This window comes from Sus scrofa, chromosome 16 (assembly GCF_054392235.1).
Source record: "Sus scrofa isolate SSC_HxYL_T2T_F1_AM1 chromosome 16, Sscrofa_HxYL_maternal_Yorkshire_Landrace_v2.0, whole genome shotgun sequence".
NCBI lineage: Eukaryota > Metazoa > Chordata > Mammalia > Artiodactyla > Suidae > Sus > Sus scrofa.
The window spans coordinates 39,809,216-39,834,645 of record NC_139398.1 but is presented as its reverse complement, the minus strand read 5'-3'; the positions used below and the strand labels follow the sequence as shown (position 1 = coordinate 39,834,645).

At 40.7% G+C, this 25,430-nt stretch overlaps 2 protein-coding genes across 30 annotated transcripts in view; both read right to left on the bottom strand.

The window, feature by feature from the left end:
- NIM1K (NIM1 serine/threonine protein kinase) overlaps positions 1-8,115 on the bottom strand; it is a 72,256-nt gene extending 64,141 nt beyond the window's left edge. For all 4 annotated transcript variants that reach the window (XM_021077039.2, XM_085002197.1, XM_085002196.1 and 1 more), the window contains exon 1: positions 7,965-8,115. The gene's annotated coding sequence lies outside the window, so the exon portion shown is untranslated. The remainder of the gene's footprint in view (positions 1-7,964) is intronic.
- An 11,193-nt stretch (positions 8,116-19,308) lies between these two features.
- ZBTB35 (zinc finger and BTB domain containing 35) overlaps positions 19,309-25,430 on the bottom strand; it is a 32,958-nt gene continuing 26,836 nt past the window's right edge. For 17 of the 26 annotated variants that reach the window (XR_014831211.1, XR_014831214.1, XR_014831217.1 and 14 more), the window contains 2 exons: positions 22,366-22,496; positions 19,309-21,174 (listed from right to left, as the gene is read on the bottom strand). Coding sequence is in view for 18 of the 26 variants with exons in the window: in XM_021076672.2 (XP_020932331.1) it covers positions 20,488-21,174; positions 22,366-22,496 (818 nt within the window). In the remaining 8 variants the exon portion in view is untranslated. Of the gene's footprint in view, positions 21,175-22,365; positions 22,497-23,865; positions 24,032-25,430 lie in introns of those variants that run through there. The other 9 variants (XR_014831216.1, XR_014831213.1, XR_014831212.1 and 6 more) reach the window with 6 other exon arrangements.

Sequence of the window (25,430 nt, the reverse complement as noted above, 5' to 3'; positions counted from 1 at the left end):
CTTTTCACTGGCTTCCCAGCCTCAATTGCTGAGGTCCAAAGGAAAAATCAAAACATCAGCTCCACATTCATGTGCTATCCCACACCTCCAGGCTCGATGGTCCCACTGAGTCAGACCCCACCCCTTCCATTCTGGTTCTCACCCAGCCCTCCTCCATAGTCTTTTCACATGAGTATTCCCTCATTCTTTTGTAATCCACACTTTTTAGGTGCCATCTCCAGAATGCTTTCCTTGTGTAGAGAATGAGAAGACCTGACTTAGTTGTAACAGGTTTTTCTCAAACACATGATGGAGGATCTCTCTTTATACCTGTTCCAAACTCAAAGGGTTCAAAAGGAAGAGCTGGCTTCCCTGTCAGTCAGCACTTATGAAGAACCTAATTTGCAAAGCTCTGTGTTAGAACCAGTACAGAAAAGAATATACATACACAAGAATACTGAATAGCCAATGGTGTGGAAAAAAGCTCAAAATATAAAGACAAGCAGAAAATGCCACAGTGAAACTGTATGTACAATATTCCAGGTTGTTTTTGGTTGTTTGCTTCATTTTTAAATAATAAAAACAACCCTATGGGGAGTTCCCCTTGTGGGTTATGGCTCAGTGGGTTATGAACCTGACTAGCATCCATGAAGATTCGAGTTTGATCCCTGGCCTCACTCAGTGGGTTAAGTGTCCAGCATTGCCATGAGCTGTAGTGTAGGCCACAGATGCAGCTCAGATCCCAGGTTGCTGTGGCTGCAGCATAGGTGGGCAGCTGCAGCTCCAATTCAATCCCTAGCCTGGAACTTCCATATGCCACAGGTGTGACTCTAAAAAAAAAAAACAACCCTCTGAAATGTTAACCATGGTCATCTCTTTAGTTGGGATTATAGATGGGAGTAGAGATAGAATTCTAGATAATTATTTTTTCATTTTAACATTTATTTCTGTACTTTTGTCAATAGTACTAGCAATATATATATATATATATATATATTTTTTTTTTTTTTTGTCTTTTTGCTATTTCTTTGGGCTGCTCCCGCGGCATATGGAGGTTCCCAGGCTAGGGGTCGAATCGGAGCTGTAGCCACTGGCCTACACCAGAGCCGCAGCAACGCGGGATCCGAGCCACGTCTGCAACCTACACCACAGCTCACGGCAACGCTGGATCGTTAACCCACTGAGCAAGGGCAGGGACCGAACCCGCAACCTCATGGTTCCTAGTCGGATTCGTTAACCACTGCGCCACGATGGGAACTCCTGCAATATTGATATTTACTGTGTGCCAAGTACCATTCTAAGAGCTTTACATGAATCAGTCATCTAATTCTCAAAACAATCCTAAAAGGTAGGCACCATTATTATAGGCCTCCTAAAATTGAGGTTCAAAGAAGTCAAATAATGTGCCCAAGGTCACACCATAGATGAGTCACAGAGCCAGAATTCAAACCCAGCAAGCTGTTTCATAATTAAACTTAACCACCAGTTCTTGCTGCCTCTGGAATATGTACTATTTTAGAATATATACTTTGTAATATGTCTTATAGTAAAGAACCATAATATTTCTTTATAATAAAGAAGAGAAGGTTAAGAATTGAAAAGAAAATGAAACATAAGACAAGGTAGCTAAGGAGAGAGAAGAGACTGGGTAAAAGAATAAGGGTTTAGAAAGGAGTCAGAAGAAATGACTTACCTTCTCTGGATTGGTTTCCTTCACTGTAAAATATAAAGGTGAGCAAGTCTATATTCTAGAGAGAGAGTTACTCAGCAGGTTACCAATAGTTGACATAAAAGGTCATGAAAGCTGGACCATCATTTTAGACTTGACCTTCACATCTATAGCAAGTTTGCTGTCTTTGCACTGATATTAACACTTTTAAACCAATATGTATCATAAAGCAAATGTCAAGGAGTATCAAAACTATTAGTAAAGCTAAGGGTATGATCCTGTACCAATGAGAGTAGAGATCAGTTTTTAAAAGACAAAAAGCAGTGAGAAAAGAGAGAATGGTCTGGCAGTATGCATGATTCCAAAGCCAGCAACCAAGTTATTCAAAGCTAAAAGTCCTGAATTGATAAAATGAACAATAATCAATAAGTGGAGTTCACACTGTGGTACAGTGGTTTAACATCCAGCAGTGTCTCTGGGAGTGTGGGTTTGATCCCCAGCCTGGCATGTGGGTTAAGGATCCGGAAGGAAGAAAGAAAGGAAGAAAGAAACCAATAAAATGGAATAATTTTCCAAGTTATGCCTACAACATTAATTCCCTACAAGTTCAGGACATGAGTTTCCTGCTTCCACCAGGTAAATGAACATAATCCACAGAAAATGAATCTATACTCAGTGAAATTTCATAAAACAATGAGCGACTCCTACAATGTTCCAGAGAGAAAAAATAGATTTCATGCCAAGAATCAAGCATTGGAATGACATGGAACTTTCAGAAACACTGGAAGCCGGAAAACAATAAATCAATGCCTTTGGAAATCTGCTTCCAGCCTAGAATCCTCTTCTCAGGCCAATCATCAATTAAGCCTGAGAATGAAATACTTGTCCACACATACAAGGTCCCCCAATTTTATTTCCTATACCCTTTCTTAAGTAGCTAGCAAAACAGATGATCCATAAAATGAAAGCATAAACCAAGAACGATGAAAACAAGTGAACCGGGGAGCCAGGGAATCTGCACAGAAGGGAAGTGAGGCAAAATCTTGGAATGCTCCTGTGTGTCTGGGCCAGAAGAGAACTGGATCAGACTGGAGAACTGAGGGCTCTATTTCGGAGCCCTGGGCTGGGGCCTGGAAGAAAATGAGGGTTGGTGCAGAAAATACCAAGGAGAGGTGTTATTAAGAGTCACTAGAAGAAATGGATAGGTTCCTAAAAATTAAACAAATGAAAAACTATTTTCTCCAAAAAACTTGTGCAGAAAAAGAAACAGCCATAATTCACGACTTGGCTCTGCAGTGAATAATTACAGTCGTAATGCAAACACAGTGTTGATTTAATTAACACTGTGCTTGTCACTTGAAGCACTCTTAGGGCAGGATTTCCAGAGAGAAGTGTACAAGCTCTTCCTTCACGCTACCCTAGCCCAAGACATTAGCCCCTAACTCGGCCTCTCTATCCCCCATATAACATCCAAATTACTCAAGCAACAGCTGTTAATCTGAAAGATCAATGCCTCCCTTTTCTAAGAGTGATCCTTAATCAACTATTTCTGAAATTAGCTGAACTTTGGCTGCTCTGGCTAAATTCCTAGAAAAAATTTAGCCTGTCTTCCCCAAGCCAGTGGCTCTTAGGAGCTCTCTGCTGCCTGGCATTTGTAAATAAAGGGCTGTGCTAATGGTGGTGGGGCTGATTTTCTTCCTTTTGACTAGCTGCAAAAATGGAGGAAGAAGAAGTGAGTGGAATAAGAGAGGGGTTTCCACCCCTACAAAAGAGAAAGTACATAGACTCAGACCAAAATGGATTAAGTCAAAGGCCAGCCAATTATTTGGAAACAGGGAGGGGTGTGATCAAACAACTAAGAGCAGAGAGTGATTATAAACAAGAACAGGGAGTGTTGCTTGGTTAGAATTTTTTCACATGCCCTAATTCATAAAATTAGATGAATGCATAATTTTGATGACAGTTTTGGCAATTTTTAAAAGTGAAACTTGCAATTTAAAGTAAAATCATAATTACATAATCCAGTGTATCTACAAATTATCCCAACTAACTGATCCCAACATATATAAAGAAAGCTTTCTTGGTGGCCTAAGGATTGGAAAGGAGGTCTAGCGAATAAGCTACTTTGGCAGACCTGGAGACGGGGAGGCTGCCTCACCCCATACCACTGGGAGGAGGCAGTGAGCCAGAGTGAATTTTGGTCCACAACACAGCCTCTAGAGATCCTCTAAACTGGAGGATTTTGTTAAATAGGATACCTGGGGCCCTCTGGGAAAGGATGAGGTTCTCCGTTCTCCATGGAAGATGAAGAGCAGAGTTCTTTTTAACTTTCTGTTCTCCAACTTAGGCTTTTTCTGTTTTTGTTTTCCTATGCAACTTTCTTTATATTTTTTTCTTTTTAATCCCTTTCCTTTAATATGTGAGTTTTCTTCTCACTTAAAACCCTTTTTTCCCTACAGTTTTATTTTTCTCTTAATTTTAAATTATTTCTGCCACTCCACCTTGTTGTCTCTCTTCTCATCTACATTTTCTCTAAGTCCTAGCTGATTCTCAAGTTCATAGACATGCTAAGTGACTTTAGTTTTTGTCTCTTAATTTTCCAAGCAGTTAGCTGAAATTACTGGTCTTTTTTTTAAATTACTCAGTGAATTTTATTACATTTATAGTTGTACAACAATCATCACAACTCAGTTTTATAGCATTTCCATCCCAAACTCCAGGTGCATCCCCCCACCCCCAAACCTATCTCATTTGGAAACCATAAGTTTTTCAAAGTCTGTGAGTCAGTATCTGTTCTGCAAAAGAGTTCAGTCTGTCCTTTTTTCAGATTCCACATGTCAGTGAAAACATTCGATGTTGCTGTCTCATTGTCTCGCTGACTTCACTTAGCATGATAATGTCTAGGTCCATCCATGTTGCTAAAAATGCCGTTATTTCATTCCTTTTAATGGCTGAGTAATATTCCATTGTGTATATGTACCGCTTCCTCTTGATCCACTCCTCTGTTGATGGACATTTAGGTTGTTTCCATGTCTTGGCAATTGCATATAGTGCTGCAATGAACATTGGAGTACATGTGTCTTTTTGAGTCATGGTTTTCTCTGGATAGATGCCCAGGAGTGGGATTGCTGGATCAAATGGTAATTCTATTTTTAGTTTTCTAAGGAATCTCCGTACTATTTTCCACAGTGGTTGCACCAATTTACATTCCCACCAACAGTGTATTGGGTTCCCTTTTCTCCACACCCTCTTCAGCATTTATTGTTTTTAGACTTTTTGATGATGGCCATTCTGGCTGGTGTAAGGTGGTACCTCATAGTGGTTTTGATTTGCATTTCTCTAATAATGAGTGATGTTGAACATCTTTTCACGTGTTTTTTGGCCATCTGAGAAATTACTTGTCTTTTGAATGCAACTTGCCCATCTGTAAAACTGGTTAATATGCCTTAGGATGTATAATGACGGCTGAGCTATCTTTGAAGTTCTCGAGAGAAAGTAATTTATGAACTGTGACCTGATTCATTCAAATCGTAGACTATTTTTGCCTTCTTCTCCTTCTCCTTATTTTGGCCACACCCGAGCCAGGAATTGAATCCACACCACATTAGCGACCCAAGATCTCTGCAAAGACAATGCTGGGTCCTTAACCGGCTTCACCGCAAAGGAACTCCAGACTACTGCCTTCTTGAAAAAATTGAATATTTCCTTTTCCCCTGAAATTTATTTATTTATTTTTTTAAATTTTTTTATTTTCCCACTGTACAGCAAGTGAGGTTTATAAATTAAGTTCTAGAGAAATTTTTCTAGAATAACCATAGGAAATGACAACCATAGAATGACAACCATAGAATGAAACAAATTTATAACAGTTTGTCCCTTCAACAACTGAAAGAAAATCAGCCAATGAATTAAGGTTCCTTAGTTCCTAGAGAAATGCTGTAATGAGATTTAAAGAATGCAGTTGGATTTTACATTATATTTTATTTTTCACATTTCTCAAAATGGAACAAGATATTTGGCTGAAAACATTAATTTACTATGACAAGTTCTTTTTTTAAGCTCTAAGTCTGGGGTTTTCAAATTTTCCAATTATGTGCTATCAACATATAAGTTTAATTTATAGGATTTAATGCTCAGGAATTGTGGATGTGTAAAAAATATAGTCCTTTAAAGACATCAACACTTACTAATAAAAGTATTTAAATGAGACCATCTCTCCACCCAAATTAAACCTTCTTAACTGAAAACCTAAGGCTAAACCAAGAGCATAAAAATAGACTCGATGGCCTATCTGTAGTTATTACTGGGAAATTTAGATTTCACACAAAACGGCCTTTATTTTAAATACAGATAGTTATTGGGGAAAAAAGCACACACCTCAAACTAAATATCTATCCACATTTTTTTCCTAGCACAGAAGGAGGCCTCTCAAAAGATTTTCTCAGGCTTACCACTTAACAGTGGTCAAGCCAAAAATAAACACATGAGGACTTTACTAGGCAAATTCAACACCACACAAAACACCAGTCCATGGAGAGCTGGACTTAGCTTTTTCCCTATTAGCCTCTTTCTGGGCCTCCCACCTACATCCCCCATCTCCTAATTAGAAAGCTAATTAGGATTCCAAATTTATTGCTAAATGGGGAGAGCTATCTGGTCCCCGGCCAGGATTCCTTTAACATCAAACACTCTCCTCTCCCTCCCTTAGTGCAGTAAGCTGTGAGAAGAGATCTGGGCCAGCAGGACTGATTGGCTGGAGGGCAGTGTTTACTCTCAGCTGTCTGAGAGGGAAGATCCGTTTCACAAACTGCAAACTCTGAAAAGACAGAATTAAACAACAACATGTCCTGGGCTTTTAGTACTTTAAAGAAACAAGTATCTTATAGGCTCAATTATTATTACCATGGTAACATGAGGGAAGGTGGGGAGATCTCCTCAAGAACAGTTCCTGGTTCCAGTCAGGCAGCGTCTCAACAGTGCAGGGAGACTTCTTCAGTTACCATGGGAACCGAAATTAGAAGTGCTTTTGCAACACTAACAGAAACCATCTTTTGAAGCTCTTCTGTGAATCACATTGAATACTGATGATGCAAGCTTGAGCGACACATATTTTTCAAACATTAAAAAAAAAAACCCACCATATTGCCATAAACAAATACTCATTTTAGATTCCTCTTTCCAATCCTGACTTAACTCGGAATCGATTTTTCGGTCTGGTTTTGTCTCCCTTTTGGCTTCCCGCAACCTCGACTGCAAAGACGATTTATTTAATTTCCAAACTTGTCTGGATTGCACGGGTGAGAGCTTAGAACGTGGTTCATTCAATCTCGGTTTGAAATGGGTGAGCAATGGGGTGGGGGAGGGTGGGTCTAATAGAGAACCCTCTTGTCTAATAAACTCCGGAGGACGAAAACGGCGAGGGTGGGGTGCGGAGAGGGGGAAAAAAGCTGAGAGGAACTGAGGAGGAGGGACAGAGGAAAGGGACGAAAAAAGTGCACCGGTTGAACCTTCGCTGCCCGTGTTAGGACTAAAAGCACCTTTATCCGTTGCCTTGACCTCTTCATCCACTCAGATACTGTCAGGCACACAAAAGCTGATGAGAAATGGCGTTTTAAAGACCCTGTTGCGATCCTCTCCGGGTGGTACCCCGGAATTCTCGAGCTCCCAATATTCCTGAAGGGACCTCAGGTTAGAGGAGACAGCTTCTTCCCTACTTGCCCAGTCTTTCAAAAGAAGCATCTTCAGGGCACAAAGCCGCGTGGGGTGTGGCGGAGGGTTCATTCCTCTGGGCCGCGGCCGTTCTCTGTCAGTTGTCTCCACCGCCCACCGCCAAGTCAGGATCACGCAGGTTCCCCCGCCCTGGTTACAAACTCTCGAGTTTTGGGTTCGCTCCGGCTGGGGCTGGTGGCGCGCAGCTGGTGTGCACGGGGCGAAACGCTGGGCTGCCCTCCCCGCCTCACGTGTGGGCGATCACACAGACAAGGGTGCCCACCCCAAGCCGGGACTCAGGGACACAAGCGCACACACCTCTGGGCGCACGCGTCATCCAGGCACCCGCCGCACCGCCGGCCCACCCTGGACTCTGCCTCTTACGCCCTCTCCTCTCGCGCGCGAAGGGCCTGGGAGGGGACGCCCCCAAAAGCACGTAACCTTCTCCTGACCCCAGTTTGCCCCCCCCTCCCCGGAGTTGTGTCTCCCTTTCCCCTCAGGTTGTGGGGAGGGGAGGCGCCCCTCCTCAGCACCCAGGTCTGCAGCTACTCGGAGGAAGAGGCGACCAGGTCGGGCTCTGGCTGCGAGCCCCGCGGCCCTCGCTTACCTGGGGCGAACCCAGCTCGCGGACTGGCAGTGCCGCGCAGGGTCAGGCGCTCCGGGTGGTTGGCGCTGGCGCGGGGGTTGCGTGGGTGCCCGGGCGCAGCGGCGGGGCGGGAGGCTCCCGGAGCTGTCAGGGGCGGTTGACCTGACTGACCGCGGCCGCTGCAAACCCGGCGCGCCGGCGCGGCTCAGCTCCGCCAAGGGGACCGAGGGGCCCCACAGCGTTTCCCGAAGGACCAATCCGGAGAGGGGGGCTGGCCTGGGGGAGGAGGAGGGGGAGGGGAGAGCTGGGACCGGGAGGCCGGTTGGGCAACTGGGCGCGGGCCTGGACCTCTAGTCTGGTTTCTATGGCAGCAAGGAGGGAGGGGCTGTAGGAAGGGGAGCTGGCTTTGCAGGGGCACCCATCGCAGACTCCCGAGGAGGGGGTTTTGGCCCTGCCACAGAGAGAACCCCTCCTAGAGCACGGACGGGAAACTGCGACACAGCCGAAAGAAGGTTGACACTGCTCCCATCAAGTCACGCCTCATACTGAGCCGCTTCATACTCTTGATCAAAAAGGTTTCTGTGTCCTTGGGAGTCTCGACCCGGTAATCTTCCCAACTAAAGGGAGTTTTCTAGCAAACCACCGTGAGAGCTCCTTCGGGTGAGTCTGGCAGGGTTTAGGCTCTGCAGAAAGAAGTGCCAATGCCACCCTCTGCCCTGATTTCCTCTCAAACATTTGGCCTGGCTCCTTTGGTGGCACTTAGGCAGTGGATCTCCACTTTCCTGTGTGCCCCCCAGCTGTGACCCTCTGGCTAATGGTAGATGTCAAACTTCCAGTTTACAAACAAAGAGGGAATGTGACCCACCGAATACTAAAGCATTGAGGTGATTTACTCCTTCATTTTACAGAGGAGGAAATTGAAGACAGAGAAGTCAGTTAACTTAGTCAGGGTCACACAGCTGCGTAATGGTAGAGCCAAGACTAGGGACCTTAGGTCACAGCTCAGTGAGCACTCTCCACCTCCTCATGTTGCTCTATCCTGGATTCACAGTTGCCAGGGCATATTTACAAAAGCAAAAGAGCTGAGGAGAAAAGTAACCTAAGTTTAAAAACCTTTTTTTTTTTTGTCTTTTTAGGGCTGCAGGTGCAGCATATGGAAGTTCCCAGGCTAGGGGTCTAATCAGAGCTGTATCTGCAGGCCTACACCAGAGCCACAGCAATGCCAGATCCGAGCCGACCTACATGGAAGCTCACGGCAACACTGGATGTTGAACCCACTGAGCAAGGCCAGGGATCGAACCTGAAAGATCATGGTTCCTAGTAGGTTTCCTTTCCACTGCGCCAAGACAGAAACTCCTAAAAACCTTCTTATGGTAGAAATTAGAGAACCCAAAGATTCCTGTTTTTGCTACCTACAGACATTGTTATAAATGCTTTCACAAAGAGTAACTGATTAAATCCTCATGATAACTTTTTAAGTTAGGTGCTCTTATTAGCATCCCTGTTTTTACAGATGAGGAGAATGAGACCTAGAAAGGTTATTTGACTTGCTCAGTGTCGCAGTATGACTTGTTCAGTGCTGGTTTTGGGATTCAAACCCGGCAGTCTGACTGGAGTCTGGTGCACTTCCTCACTTCCCTCTGCTGCCTCTTTGAATGATGATTAAAGGAGCCAGAACAAAAACGGCAAGAAATAAAACCTTGGACAGCTCCACGAATCCACGAATTTGACCACTGAGACTGACAGGAAAAGCAAGAATCTGGAATAATTGCTTCCTTGTTTTATGAGAGTTGTCATCTACCTGTGTAGGATAAAGTTTCTCTGTGATAAAAGTGTGTCTTTAAAGGGAGACTTTCTCCTCAAAAGACCAAAGGATTATTCTTAAAAAGAATAGTCTTTTAAGGAGTTCCCGTCATGGCTCAGCCATAACGAATATGACTAGTATCCATGAGGACATGGGTTTGATCCCTGGCCTCGCTCAGTGGGTTAAGAATCTGGCATTGCTGTGAGCTGTGATGTATGTCACAGATGTGACAGCTTGAATCTGGTGTTGCCGTGGCTGTGGTGTAGACCCGCAACTACAGCTCGATTGACTCCTAGCCTGGGAACTTCCATATGCGGTGGGGGTGACCCAAAATAGACCAAAAAAAAAAAAAAAAAAAAAGAGTAGTCTTAAAATAATACATGCCATCATTCTTTCTCTCTAAAACAATAAAGTACAAGATAAACCTTTGCATATTTAAAAATATACTCTTTGATCCTGCTGTATAGCACTGGGAACTATATCTAGTCACTTATGATGGAGCATGATAATGTGAGAAAAAAGAATGTATACATGTATGTGTGAATGGGTCACCTTGCTGTACAGTAGAAAATTAACAGAACACTGTAAACCAGCTATAATGGAAAAAATAAAAATTCTTATAAAAAAATAAATAAAACGCTCTTTGAATCCTGCAACTTGACAATACACAGAACCGGGTTGCATAAAGTAACTGCCTAGAAACCAAAAGCCTCAAACTCCCATTCTGACATATAATCTGTCATAGGCCCTCCTGAAACTGACAGCACTCACTAACAGCCTGAACCTAGCCAGAACACAGATTGGGACTTGAACCCACATACCAGGACTTAAACCCAGCCAAAACCCAGTTGGGACTTGAACCCACGGTTTTAAATTGGAGTTACTCACCCTGTATCTGGATTTACCAAGGCTCAGGTTCTTTATGCCTCCGTGCGGAAGGAATTCGGCGATAGTCAAGGAACAGATTTATTAGGATAGAATGCTTGTAAGAGATGCAAGTGAGCAGGCAAGGAAGCGCTCTGCTCTAGGATCTGGTGGGCCATCGTTTTATTATCCAAGAGGCATGGAGGTTGGAAAGGCCCGCCTCTTCCTTTCCAGGAGTAAGTAGCTCCTCCTTAGTGTCCCATAAGGTGTATAATCAAATCAGCTGAGGGGCTTTCTTTAAACTCTTGCCCTTGGTCTGAATCTAAATGCAGACCTCATCCCACCCACCATCCAATGTCCTGAGGCAATTCTCACACCTCCACCAGTTATGCAAGCCTGCCTTATTCTGATAGTTTTCTTGAATTTATCTCCCCACATCCCCCAGGTTTCCCTCTTTACCTATGATCCCCTATTGGGACTTCTACAGCCACCTGTGCCTACTCTCTCCCTATTACTCCCATTGTGCTCCCATAGAGCACCACAGGGCAAAGCTGATGCTAGATTCTAGAGACTCTAGAGGTTACTGAAGACTTTAGGCTATCATAGAAAAGGAAAACTTAAAACTCAGCATCAGAAACCACTTCTCCTAAAGTCCATTGGCCAGACACCATTCCAGAAGCCCCTATACCCCCATTTCTCTTGCAGACATGCAGCTAGGGCCTGCTGCCTTTCAAATCAGAACACTTCCTTCATTCCTTCCCTTCCCTTGGGTCCTGGGATACCCAGTCATTACAGAACTGACTTCACATTCAATTCCCTTCACTTGAAAAAATGTTGACTTTCTCCTAGAAAGAACCATTCAACAATAGATTGATTACAATGTAATAGTACACAAAGGTTAAAGTCTCTTGTTTTTATTAAAGAGTATAGGGAAATATTTTTAACATGTTAAGTGAAAGCAAAAGTTACAAAACAGGATGACACAAATTTGTGATATATATAACATCAGAAGGAAATACACCAGACATTAGGAATGGTTTTTGTTCTGGTGGAATCTTCAGGTGATTTAAATGATCTTCTTAATACTTTCCAGTATTGTTGGTATTTTCCACAATTGGTGTATATGTTAGAAAAAAAATTTTAATGTCAGGGAGTTCCTGTCATGGCTTAGCAGAAATGAATCTGACTAGAATCCATGAGGACGCAGGTTTGATCCCTGAATTCCCTTAGTGGGTTAAGGATCCGGCGTTGCTGTGAGCTGTGGTGTAGATGTTCAGCTGCAGCTCTGATTCAACCCCTAGCCTGGGAACCTCTATATGCCACGGGTATGGACCTTTAAAAAAAAAAAAAAAAAAAAAAAAAAGACAAAAAATTTTAATGTCAGAAAAATATTTTCCAAAAGAATTGATGAAACTGTAAGACCTATAAAGAGAGTATAGGTAGTTTTATGATTACTGAGGAGCTCATTAAAATTTAGTTTGTGGAGCTCTTGTCATGGCTCAGTGGCTAATGAATCCGACTAGAAACCATGAGGTTGTGGGTTCAATCTCTGGCCTCGCTCAGTGGGTTAAGGATCCGGCATTGCTGGATGTGGTGTAGGTTGCAGACAAGGCTTGGATCCCACGTTGCTGTGGCTCTGGCGGAGGCTGATGGCTATAGTTCCAATTAGACCCCTAGCCTGGGAGCCTAAAAAAGCAGCAGCCCTAGAAAAGGCAAAAAAAAAAAAAAAAAAAAAATTAGTTTGCTAAGCCCTGCTCCCTTGTTTTAGCAGATAAGAAATCAAATACATTCTTAGTAATAACTAATTAGAACAACTGACTCTAATGCAGGAGGTCCTTGTTTTATACTTTAAGAAGCACTGACAGTGGCTAAAAGTTTAGATTTTTGAGTCATAAAGCCATACCTCAACTTCTAGCTCTGTTACTTAGCTATCTATATGACACTCTAGTTTCAAGCACTGTCTAGCCTGTTTCCTCAACTGTAATCTGGGAGTTGTCAGAATTAGACAATTTCTGGAAAACAGTACACTAGTAAACTAGGTTTTCTTTTCTTAACCTGGAGTCCACTAACTCAAGTGGTTGTCAGGAAGATTGACCAGTAACAATGTATTTAAGCTACTCCTTTCATCAGTTTCTAAGTAGTTCAGGACCAAGATCAGACCTTTCTCTAATAAATGCCTAATAAAAAATAGCTATTATTATTATTGCAAGTTTTGAGGGCTCCTCCACCTTTAGTGCTGTTCTGGGCATACAGGGAGATTCTACTTTAATTTTCTGGCCATTAAGTTTCCTCGTACCTGGCATCCCTACCGAATGTGAACCTGGGCTATTCATGGGGTTTTCCTATCTCCACACTCCTTCCTCCTCCCCCCTGGCAGGGATATTTTACAAATCTTGGGAGAAGACACAGAGCAAAAGTTTTCTAAGACTACATATTGCCATCAAGTTGAATCTCGGCATGCTCTGTTCCAGGAAATTTTGTTTTATTTATGCAGTTTAGGTTCTGTGTGCTACCTGAGTCTGAGACCTCATGTCTTACAGAAGTTTCATGTTTCTTTCAGAATTCAGGAACATTCTCAGACAATATCTCTTTGAATATGATCCCTGCCTCATGTTTATCTTTTAGGAATTACAATTGAATATTGTATGTGTCAGAACTTCTCATTCTGTCTCACACCTTTTCTCATGTTTTCCAGATTTTTACCCTCTTTTTACCTTCTTTCACATTCTGGGTAATTTCTTCAGATCTATTTTTTAATTTCACAAATTCTCTCCTGTGCTGTAATTAATCAGGTGTTTAATCTGCACGCTGACTTTATAAGCCTTGACAATGCAAATATAATGAACAAATCAAATTGAATCACTTACAATTTTATTTATTAAAATCCTTTTTCCCTTAACTTTATAGGAAGCTTTTAAGAACTAGTAGTAAAGAAACATTTATCTGAGGTTAACCAGAGTATTCTGCTTTCCTTTTTATTTCTGTTAAATTTAAGCAAAATTAAACTAATAGAATTAAGTCTAGCATGACAATTCTGGTGTTTTCTTTTTTGTCTTTTAGGGCCATGCCCTCGGCATATGGAGGTTCCCAGGCTAGGGGTCTAATCAGAGCTATAGCCAGAGCCACAGCAACTAGGGATCCGAGCCGCATCTGTGACCTATACACCACAACTCTGGACAGCATCTGATCCTTAACCCACTGATCAAGGCCAGGGATCGAACCCACAACCTCATGGTTCCTAGTCGGATTCATTTCTGCTGTACCACGACGGGAACTCCACAATTCTGTTTTAAAAGTTCTCTCTCATGTGTATGTATATGGAGAGATATTCCCATAATGTTAACAGTAGTTATTTCTGATTAAGGGGTCTTGGAGTGGTTTTTATTTTTCTAAATATGCGACTTATTTAAGCCAGCATAAAAAGTAACAACGAAGTTGGGGGGAAAGGTAAATTTTCTTAGTGGCTGAGTGAGGGGCCACTACTTCTTCTGCCAGTCACCTTAAATTCTATTGATATTCTAGGTGCTTTATTTAATTCACTATAGGTTTTCCTGCCTCATCATTTAGTTATTAATGTCGAATATTGAATTTCCTTCCTAAAGGTAAAGTGCAACAGAGAAAAAAAAGAGAGAGAAATGAATTTGTGATCTAGAGACATTTTCATTATAAAAAGTTTCCAAATTTTTTTTGAATATTTAGCCAACTATGGCAATAAGTGCAATGTTTTCTTATAATCAGCACTCAGGTCTTATTTACAGTTGGACAACGAACAGATGAAGGCTCTGGGCCCATTGACACTTCAGCAAATTTATCTCATGAAAAGTTATCAGAATCAAAGTTACTTTTGTTTGATTTTTGCCTTTAGTGTTTAACAAGCACCATTTCAGTTGGACTAGGTTCTGAACCCCTATTATTCCCTCCACAGCATTTCACAGTTATATCTAATAGATAATTTTTTTTTTTTTCTTTTTAGGGCCTTACCTGCAGCATATGAAGTTTCCCAGTCTAGGGGTCAAATTGGAGCTACAGCTGCCAGCCTACACCACAGCCACAGCAAAACAGGATCCGAGCCAGGTCTGTGACCTACACCACAGCTCACGGCAAAGCCAGATCCTTACCCACTGAGTGAGGCCTGGGATCGAACCCACAACCTCATGGTTTCTGGTCGGATTCGTTTCCACTGTGCCACATCGGGAACTCCATCTAATAGATAACTTATTTCACAGAATGCAGTTACTGCTCTAATGTAGGTGGTCTACCAGGCCCCCAACCACAGTTAATGATCAGCTAGAATTTCTCTTAGGTTAAGTCATACATTGACATTTGCTTCTCAGCAGATATTAGCTATCATTTTGTCTCTAAAGTATATTTGAGTTACCCAGTGGAAGCAAAAAGTATTCAGTTACTCTTATTTTTAAATTACTTCCTTTTTCTCTTCTTTCCTTCCTACCTTTCTCCCTTCCTCTCTTCCTCTCTTTGTCTTTTTAGTGCTGCACCTGAAGCACATGGAGATTCCCAGGATAGGGGTCAAATTGGAGCTACAGCTGCCAACCTACATCACAGCCTCAGCAACACTGGATCCAAGCTGTGTTTGTGACTTACATTGCAACTCGAGGCAAAGCCAGATCCCAAACCCAGTGAGCAAGGCCAGGGATTGAACCTGAGTCCTCATGGATACTAGTTGGGTTGGTTACTGCTGACCACAATTGGACCTACCTGATTTTTAAATTTCTTATAGTTCTCTAACATTTCATGTCTTTGTGGCATTTTCATTTCAGGAACATTACAAAAACCAATTCAATACTGAGAATACATAGAAGTTTAAACCTCAAGAGTAAATATGAACAAGATATTTTTAGAGTAGCACCTGACTACACTACAAAAAAAAAAAAAAAGAGAGAGAGACCCTCAAAAAAGCTCATGCCAGTGGCTGGTCATCTGTGTTTCCTCTGAGTATTTTATGTCAACTATTCTCCAAGTGTGGCTCCAGGACTAACAGTGTATTATTTTGGAAAGTTTGGAATGCAGATTTTTGGGTCCCAACCTGGGCCAATTGAATCAGCAACTCTGGGTGGGGTCCAGCACTATGTGTTTTAACAAAATGCTGATGCATGCCATTATAGGGCAGCCATTACCTAGATGGTGTAGTCTCAAGCAAGAAGACGTAAGGAGCTATCAAAAGGCAATTTACTACATGTATCTTGCCATCTTTTCTAATCTCCTGTTCCCTCCACCCTGACTCTATCAAGGGCTGATGTAAATTCCAAAAGGAAAATCGGTGTTTTGTCTGTGCTCTGTGCAATCCAATATTGTCAGCCACAAAGAGATCTCATACTTTGGTGATCAAGACTGTAGTCTGGAGTCACGCTTTCTGGTTTCAAATATTGGCTCCACTTTCTACCACCTGTTATTCTCATCTCCTCCTTCTCTTAAGAGGTTTCCTCCATTTGTAAAATGATAGCTAATAATAGAATGAACCCATGAGGTCACTGAAATTGTTTTGTAAAGTGCTTGGCTTATAATAAGCAATTCATAAACGATGCCATTATATTGCAAAGCAATTTTTCTCTCCTAGGCTATATTTTGGTACAAATATCAAGTGGGCATCTCTTCAGTTGTATAATTATGTCATATTAGGTTGTGGGAAAGTTGAGAAGAAAATTATAAATTCACGTGCTGCCTATGTACCATGTCAACAGGAAATAATGCTTATAGAACATGGAGTAGTTTTGTATCTTCAGGATACATTTGTGATAATAGCCTCTGCATTTATGGTTTTAAAGCAATACATGTATAGGCCTCCAACAATAATGGATCTCATTAATTGGAGGTGCTAAGTTTTAATTCCTGCTGCTTCTCATTTAAATCCTTTACGACAAATTCTTTAAGAGCCGTAACACAGCTCAGCACATCAGATATAAACAGTACTTAGCTTTGGTTTCCCTCTCCTGATATAACAAACACAAAGGTCAGTGTTAGCCTAATGACTTCAAATCTATTATGTTATCTCCAACAAAATCAGGCTAAACTTTCAGTCATTTACTTTTAATTTTGCGTAAGTTACAAAACTGTTTCCATGTGATCACTTCAATGACCGTCCGATCATTTTTTTCAAAGAAAATCAACCCATGTTGAAGATGTACATTAAAATCCACTTGAAAAAAACCAACACTTAATTTTGAGTTCCCTTGTGGTGCAGTAGGTTAAGAATCTGACATTGTTACCATAGTGGCCCAGGTTGCTGCTGTGGTGAGTGTTCAATCCCCAGACTGGGAATTTCCACATGCCTCAGATGAGGCCAAAAAAGAAAAAAATCCAGTTGGTTTACTGGTGGACACTTTACATTTGGGCCTCAGTCAATAGCATTGGCTTATTCAAAGTAAAAAATGGGTAGTCTAGAATACTTCCATGAATCATCCTAATCTTGAAATCTTATTTCAAAATTGAATATAGTGGGAGCAGAAGCACTTACATTTTCATGAAAATGTTTCTTTTGATAGTGTATGAAAATGGCAGCCTTTTTAAATGGTCAGACTGTAAGACCCTTCTGTTTTTGTACATATCCATCCAAAAGGTTTCTTGGTTTTAAATGTATTGATATTAGGGTTGTTAGTTTTCCTTTCAATCTCAGGTGATAGGTATGATATAATTAAGTATGTATTCAGTCTTTGTTCTTGGTTCCTGACACTGAGCTCCTAAAACCCTTGGAATTTCCTGAGTTGATGTCTTTTGCTATTCCTAATAAGCTCACAACTGAGTTTATGTAATGAAGTGACTGTAGGCTCTGGTCACCAGGGGAATCGTAATGTGGATTAGAGGGTTAAAACTGCCCTAAGATCTCTAGGGTAGGAGGGGCTAGAGAGAGTTCAGTGATCAATGGCCAAGGACTTAATCATGTCTGAAATGTTAGGACAGGACAGGAAGCGCTGCCTAGCCCCTTACTTTGCCCTATGCCTCTCCTTGTCTGTTCCTGGTTTGTATTTTATAATAAAACTACACTCAGAAGTATAGTGCTGTTCTGAGTCATTTTAGTGTATTACTGAATTTGGGAGGGAGTGAGGACCCCTAATTTGTAGTTGGCCAGGCACAAGTGTGGGCAGTCTTGTAGTACTTGATCACTTAACTTTTCATGTCTGTGTTAATTCTGGGTACTGCCAAAATTGAAAGACACACCCAGTTTATGTTGGGACAATCAAAGAACTGCTGTTGGAATGGGGGTGGGGGGGGGCACGGGGCAGGAGAGAGAGAAGAGGCTCTCCTATCATTCTCAGTACACTTGGGAGTCCTCTGATGACCAATGTCTGGCACTATTGCCTAGTTGTCATACTGTAGACCTAAATAAAAACCCCAAGAGGAGTAGAGTGGGAGGAACAAAATATCCAGTTAGGCACTTTAATATACATCCTGGTTTTTAATAGCTATTATATGTTAAATGTTTTCGTTATGAACTGCAAAGTGCCAGGCAACATAATGTTTATCACCAGTGGGTAGCTTTCCTCTTCTGCAATCAAATTTATTGTCATTTGGAGCACACTGACAAAGCCTCCGTGTCTTCTGGGAAAAGTGAAATGAACTATACTCGTCCCTCAAGCCTGGCTTGAAAGGCTTTACTAAATCTGAAAACTGAAATGATAATTTTAATGCTTTGCTATGCCTTTGTCCCTGATCTCTACCTTGTGGTCGAGCTCTTCAAAGATTATGTTTAAAAATAAACCTTGTTTCATACCTTGGCTTAAGGGCAGAGCATGAGCTATTTTCAGCATTCAAAATTCACTAGATACTAACTAGTAACTTACACACTTGAAACTATTACTGTCAAAAATTTAAACTTTTTTAAAACTACAACTAACTCAGGAGCAAGGACATCTTAAGGCAAACTGAAAACTCAATATGATTCTATGACCAGTATTTTCTGACTTCAAAGGAAAAAATATACATATATAAAAATGTAAGCTCTGCAGTAGGTACCGAATTGTTAAGAGAACAGACCTGGAAATGTTCATATACTCTGATCCCAAAATAAAAACCTTCTAATTCCTGTTATCGCTAAATCTGTGACTTCTCCACCTGTGGGAAGTACATGTCATAAATGTGATACTACAACATCAGCATTACCAAAAGGTGAATTGATCTTTTATTTTCATTTATTTATTTTTTATATATTTTTTTATTTTTGCCTTTCTAGTGCTGCACCTGCGGCATATGGAGGTTCCCAGGCTAGGGGTCTACTCGGAGCTGTTGCTGCCGGCCTATGCCAGAGCCACAGCAACGCAGGATCCAAGCCACGTCTGCAACCTACACCACAGCTCATGGCAACGCCAGATCCTTAACCCACTGAGCAAGGCCAGGGATCAAACTTGCAACCTCATGGTTCTCAGTCGGATTCATTAACCACTGCGCCACAATGGGAACTCCTGAATTGATCTCTTTTAAATTTAACACACTAGTACATGTACAAAGTATTTTTAAAACAGGCTCTACTAAAATTCCATTGGCTATTGTGTCCCACCATGCAGAGTTGCAAATGACACTCTCTTCTTCCTTCCTTTCTTTTGAACTGATTTTTGAGGACTGGAAGTGTATATGGACAGTTTTATAGCTCAACTCATGTATCAGTTATGTTAATACAGATGAGAAGACATCTTTGACCACTAACCAACTTCCATTCTGGTAAGTTAAAAAAAAAAAAAAGAGTCATGAACACATAATTTTAAAGTTTACTTTAAAAATGTAAATATATCCCAATATTTAACAGGTAAAGAAAATAGCATATTGATTTTATGTGGTTGTTATATTTTATTTTCCAAGTAATACTGATTAAAAATATTTACACACCTACTTTTAAGTCCACAGTTTAGCACTCTTATTTGTATGGCTTTAAAAGTTATAGCACAAGATCTTTACATTAAGGATTGGGGACAAAAGAGTCATTCAAAACAAAGCCTGATATATTATATACATGTTTTTCTCTGTACTTTAAATACATTAATTTTTAAATGATGCTCATCTTTTTTTCATCTGGTGGTAAAATACTAGTGCAACTTTTCATCAAAATAAAGTTTACCACAGATATAAATGAATTTTCCCAATTGAAAATGGCCCTTCAGCTGCCACTAAATGAAACTTCTCAACCTAACAAGTGAAAAAGAATTGGTTGTCATTATAAGCAAAAATATAAAGTACTATAGCCATCAACTACATTGCTCCTTACAACACAAACTTTGAAAGAACCAGAAATGCTTTATAGAAGTTTAGTTGGTTCTGAAAAGGCACATGTGTGTGTGGTTTTTTTTTTTTTTTTTTAAACATTCTAGAAATTTGCCACCACTCTGTTTCTGTTGCAGCGATGACATCTGTGACTATCAGGGTAGACAAGAACGTTGTTCTAACAAAAGAAAGCCAGAAGCCAAAATTTTTAACTGCACAGTTACAATGCACTTTTCTTCATGCAGCCTTGTTTCCTATATATTCAAATTTTCTAACATGCATTAGAATACACGTTTATGTATCCTAATGATTTTACTGTTTGATTTTACAACATGAAAAAAAAAAAACTTGAGGAAGGACATGACCTGGGAAAGAAAAGGGAGAACCCTTACCACAACGAAAATAGATACATTCGTACCCAACTATATAATAAGAATATAATCCATTTAAGTTTTCCAGAAATATACTTCTCAAAGCTTCCCACTCACTTATGGGAAAGATCCCTCCTCTGTGGCACTAAGTAGAAGAAAACCAGTCTGTTTCAACAAAAACAGGTCAGCACAACAGGAGAGTTTAACTTTGGTCCACGCATCTGTTAGCTTAAGGACAGTCACACTGCCCATCATCAGTTCAAAAACCCAACACATATTTAAAAATATATTCGTTATTTCATTCTAAAACCGGCATAGGTGTTCTGTTCTCATTTCCTGCCTTTTCAGCTTGGGAATCCACTGTTGATTTGGTCTCTAAACCCTCAGCATCTTCGTGATCTTCTCTGGCAGCCTCAGCAGCATCTGCTTGGGTAGGCTCTCTCTCCTCCTGGTTCATGATTTCAGGAGTCACTTGATCCAAGTCTGCTTCTAGAAGCTCAGTTTGTACTTCCATTGGCATCTGATTTACCCGTTCAACATGCAGCTCCTCTACATGTACTTCAGTACCTTCTTCAGTCTGGATTCGACCCACTTCTAGATAACTTACTTGGACCTGCTCTGGAAGCTCACTCATATGTGAATCCTGCACTTGGCTGTCCTGGAGCAGATCCGGATGAACCTGTTCCACAGTCACTTGTGCTGAATCCACCTGAACCTGAAGCAAAGGTAACACATGCACCTTCCCAACTTGTTCTATAATAGTCATTGATGTCACAGGTTCAGTTTGTACACGTGTTTCTACTGAAAGAAATTCTTCGGTTACTAGACGCTCTGAAATATTATGAATATCACTGAGATGTCTCCTTAATTCATTTCCTTGCATAAACCACAAGTCACACAAAGTACAATGGTTGGGTTTATCTCCAGTGTGTATTACCAAGTGATCTTTAAACTGGTCCCAGCTGTTAAACACACTGTTACAGACCTGAAATAACCAAACATTTGGCGTTAACATTTATATTCAAACTGAAGGAAATATGGATGCACTTATTCTCTGTAAGGAAAATATTCAAGATTTTCCTGAAAATGTAAACATGACATTTATAATATGGTCTAATCTAATGGGTTTCCTAATTCTTTTATTTGGTCTTTCAGCTGATGCAGCTAACAACTTAAGTCGTTTTTGGAAAACATTTTAATACTGTCTTCACTGTTTATTTTCATACATTCTAGGAATATAAAGTAATGCTATTATAACTTCTTCCATGATAATCAATATTTAGAACTATTTAACCATTTGGGATAAATACACACTAATCAGGAAGAACAACAATCACAGCTGGTCTACCTTCTAAATCTAGATTTACCTCTGAATTCTAATGATTGCTCTTGGTTAAGAAGAGCCAGTTTCAAACTACTTGTTATTTAGGACATAATTTTATTGACACTGGTATCATCCAGGGTTGGGTTTAAAAAACAAACAGGAGGGAGTTCCCGTCGTGGCGCAATGGTTAATTAATCCGACTAGGAACCATGAGGTTGCGGGTTCGATCCCTGCCCTTGCTCAGTGGGTTAACGATCTGGCGTTGCCATGAGCTGTGGTGTAGGTCACAGACGCAGCTCAGATCCTGTGTTGCTATGGCTCTGGTGCAGGCCGGTAGCTACAGCTCTGATGAGACCCCTAGCCTGGGAACCTCCCGTATGCCACAGGAGTGGCTCAAGAAATGGCAAAAAGACAAAAAACAAACAAAGAGGAGTTCCCGTCGTGGCTCAGTGGTTAACGAATCCCACTAGGAACGATGAGGTTGCGGGTTCAATCCCTGCCCTTGCTCAGTGGGTTAAGGATCCGGCATTGCCATGAGTTGTGGTGTAGGTCGCAGATGCGGCTCGGATCCTGAGTTGCTGTGGCTGCAGTGTAGGCCGGTGGCTACAGCTCGGATTCGACCCCTAGCCTGGGAACCTCCATATGCCGAGGGTGCAACCCTAGAAAAGACAAAAAGACAACAAACAAAAACCAATTCTAATCCTCCTTATAAAAAGCAAGACAATGATATATGTTCTTTACTCTTATTTCCTCCTAACCTGTCAGCTCTATGCCTTTGTCCCTTGTTACCTTCACTTTTAATGATTTCAAACACAGACTCCTTTGCTAAGGACAGAATACACCCACACATACCTGACATTCATAAAGCTTCTTTCTTCCCTTTTTTGCCCCCACTCCAGTTTGGCATGCAGTCAGGTGACATTTGAGGGTGCTATTTCTAGCAAATCGTTCATGACAATTTGGACATTCAAAAGGTTTTTCACCTGTTAGAATACAAAAAAAAAAAAAAATATATATATATATATATATCTACACACACACACACACACACACAAATAAGAAAAACAATGCAAAAAGTCTTTTCTTTTTGGTTATTTCAAATAGCACCTCTTGAGTGCAAAAGTTTTTTCTTTTTGGTTAATTCAAATAGCATCTCTTGAAAGGAAGATTAGAATTTCTATCTCAGATGTTTCCACCACAACCAAAAGACTTCTAAGAGGTAGAAATAGTAAGTTTTAAATGATTCTTATAATTGTATCTGTGCCCTGGTGAAGAAATAAAATTTGGATCTAACTGCTGTTCCATGTTTTTGCATTTCTTAAAAAATTAAACATTTTCCCTTAGATAAAAATCAAGATCAATTTCCTTTTCAGGAACATGAATCACTCTCCCTGCTGCACATTTTTTTTTTTTTTTTTTTGAGCACTTACTGTGTTGCCAGATGATGTGCTAGGTGATGAAGATAAACTATCCTTATTTTAAAAAACTTTATTATCAGAGGCCAGACTATTTCAAGAAGGTGAAATACATGAACACAAACAAATGCAATGCCCCACAGAAGGCCTGTTACAGAGGAGGGGGCAATGGGACTGCAGCAGCACAGAGAAGAAGTGGTTAATTCTGCCTGGAATGGAATGAAAGAAGGACAAAAAAGAACGTTTATTCTAGCAGAGATACAGAGTGTAAAATTAAAACAGCATGGCAGGTGAGGAGTAAGGAGGGAGGTATCATACTGACTCCAGATCTCTGGCTTAGAATACCAACCAGAATAATGGAAAAGTCTGGTAGACAGTCCAGTAGACGGACACCCTGAAGAGAAGGTGGACTGATAATACAGATAAAAGATACTTTAGGTGGTAATAAAATCTTTAATGTGGATGAAACTCTATGTTATGCGATAACAAAATCAAGGTCAGAATCCAATGAACTATCCAGTTAAAACTGCAGTAGATGAGATGAGCAAAGAAAACAGAGAATAAGCAGAAGTAGAAGGAAAGAACACTGAGGAAAATTAAAGAAATTTCAGGAAGATGAGGTCATAAACAGTGCCAGACTGAACAGAAATGTCTGGTAGCATAACAGGGGATTCTAATAACTGTAGTGGTGGAATCAGAAGCCAGACTACAGTGGGATGAGGGAGAGTGTGCAAGAGGCAAGTCAATGAAGACAATCAGGACAGAAATTCTTTCACGAAAGCCTGGAAATAAAGAGCTGACTAGAGGGGGACAGGTCAATAAGAGGTTCTTTAAGCAGAGGAGAGTCATTACTTATTTGCTGTGGGACAAGGACAGAGTAGCAGGAATGACAAATGAAACATGGTCCTAGAAGAGACATCAAGCGGTGGGATTCAGGACTGGCCTTGAAAAAAAGGGAAATATCTTTCTCTGTAGTAGAAGAGGAGGAGACAAAGTAGGAAGTTTACCCCACAGCTAAGCTGGGGGTAGGAAGTCACATAGATACATCACCTGCTGGGGTGGGATGGGGTGTGAGCAGGGGTCTTGAGTGCTGCACTGATGGTCTAGAATAGCAATTAGGAAAGAAAAGATATAAATCAGACACCAAAAGGCTTAATTTAAGGTCTAATTAAGAATTTTTTCCAGTAGTGCTCAGCAGGGAGCAGAAGTAAATGACTCCAGTAATTCCAGGATGTAGGTTCAAAAGCCAAGGGAATGTGGTTACAGTGTAAGTGACTCAAGTTGTACACAATAAGGACAAGATAAAGTCAGAAGTGGAGCAATAAACTAGGTGGAAAGAGATATGGAAGGACAGGAAGGCTAAATGGGTTAGAGTCCAACAGTCAGAGTAAGAAAAGCAGTGAGAAAATTCCACAAACAGGATGATGTCTGCAGAGAACAGGACTAAGATTTCAGAGGGGGAGCCTCAGTGATGATCAGGTCCTGGACTAACCCTTACACTTATGTGGAACAGTCAAGTAACGCTCAGCTGTACTTTTTCCCTGACAAAACAACTATAGCTTACTTTTTGTACAATTTTCATGAGATGAAAAAATTAATTTGAGAGAGAACACCTAATCACTTAGAATTATTGTCAGTATAGAAACTCCTTTACAACTCCCCAAATACTGCTAACTAGAATGGTTTTAATAGTGTATGATCTTTCACTATAAACGAAACCTACAAATAGAAACTGGCAATAGCCTCTTTATTTTTTATTTTTGTTTTTTGCTTTTTTAGGGCCACACCTGCGACATATGGAAGTTCCCAGGTTAGGGGTCAAGTAGGAGCCGCAGCCATGGCAAAGCAGGATCCAAGCGGTGTCTGCGACCTACACCACAGCTCACAGCAATGCTGGATCCTTAACCCACTGAGTGAGGCTAGGGATCAAACCCATATTTTCATGGATGCTAGTTGGGTTCATAACCCACCAAGCCACAATGGGAACTCCCGGCAATAGCCTCTTTAAACAGCAGTTTGATAATATTTGCCAAGATTTCAAATGCACATATTCTTTGACTTGGCAATTCTGTCAAAAATTAAGTTACCTGAATATGTACACAAAGATTATGAACAGGTATGTTTACTGTAGTATAATTTGCAATAGCAAGACTAGTAACAACTTAAAAGTATAACAATGGGAGTGGTTAAATAAATTCTGGCATACCTATACAATGAAATACCATGCAGCCACAGTGAAAAAAATCAAGTAGATTCATTAAGTTTCACATATTAAAGAGAGTTCAAGATAAATTAAATGGCGTAACATTGTACTGTATGCTGCTGCTCCTTTAAAAAAAAAAAAGTTCTGTTGTGTGTTGTTTAATGGTATTTGAAAATGCAAATAATATATCTGGAAGGATAAATAAAACAATGGTAGTAGTTGCTTCTATGGAGGTCTACTTTAGTAGGAAAGAGATTAACTTTTTTATATCTATTTTTTTTTTCATTTTTAAAATTTAA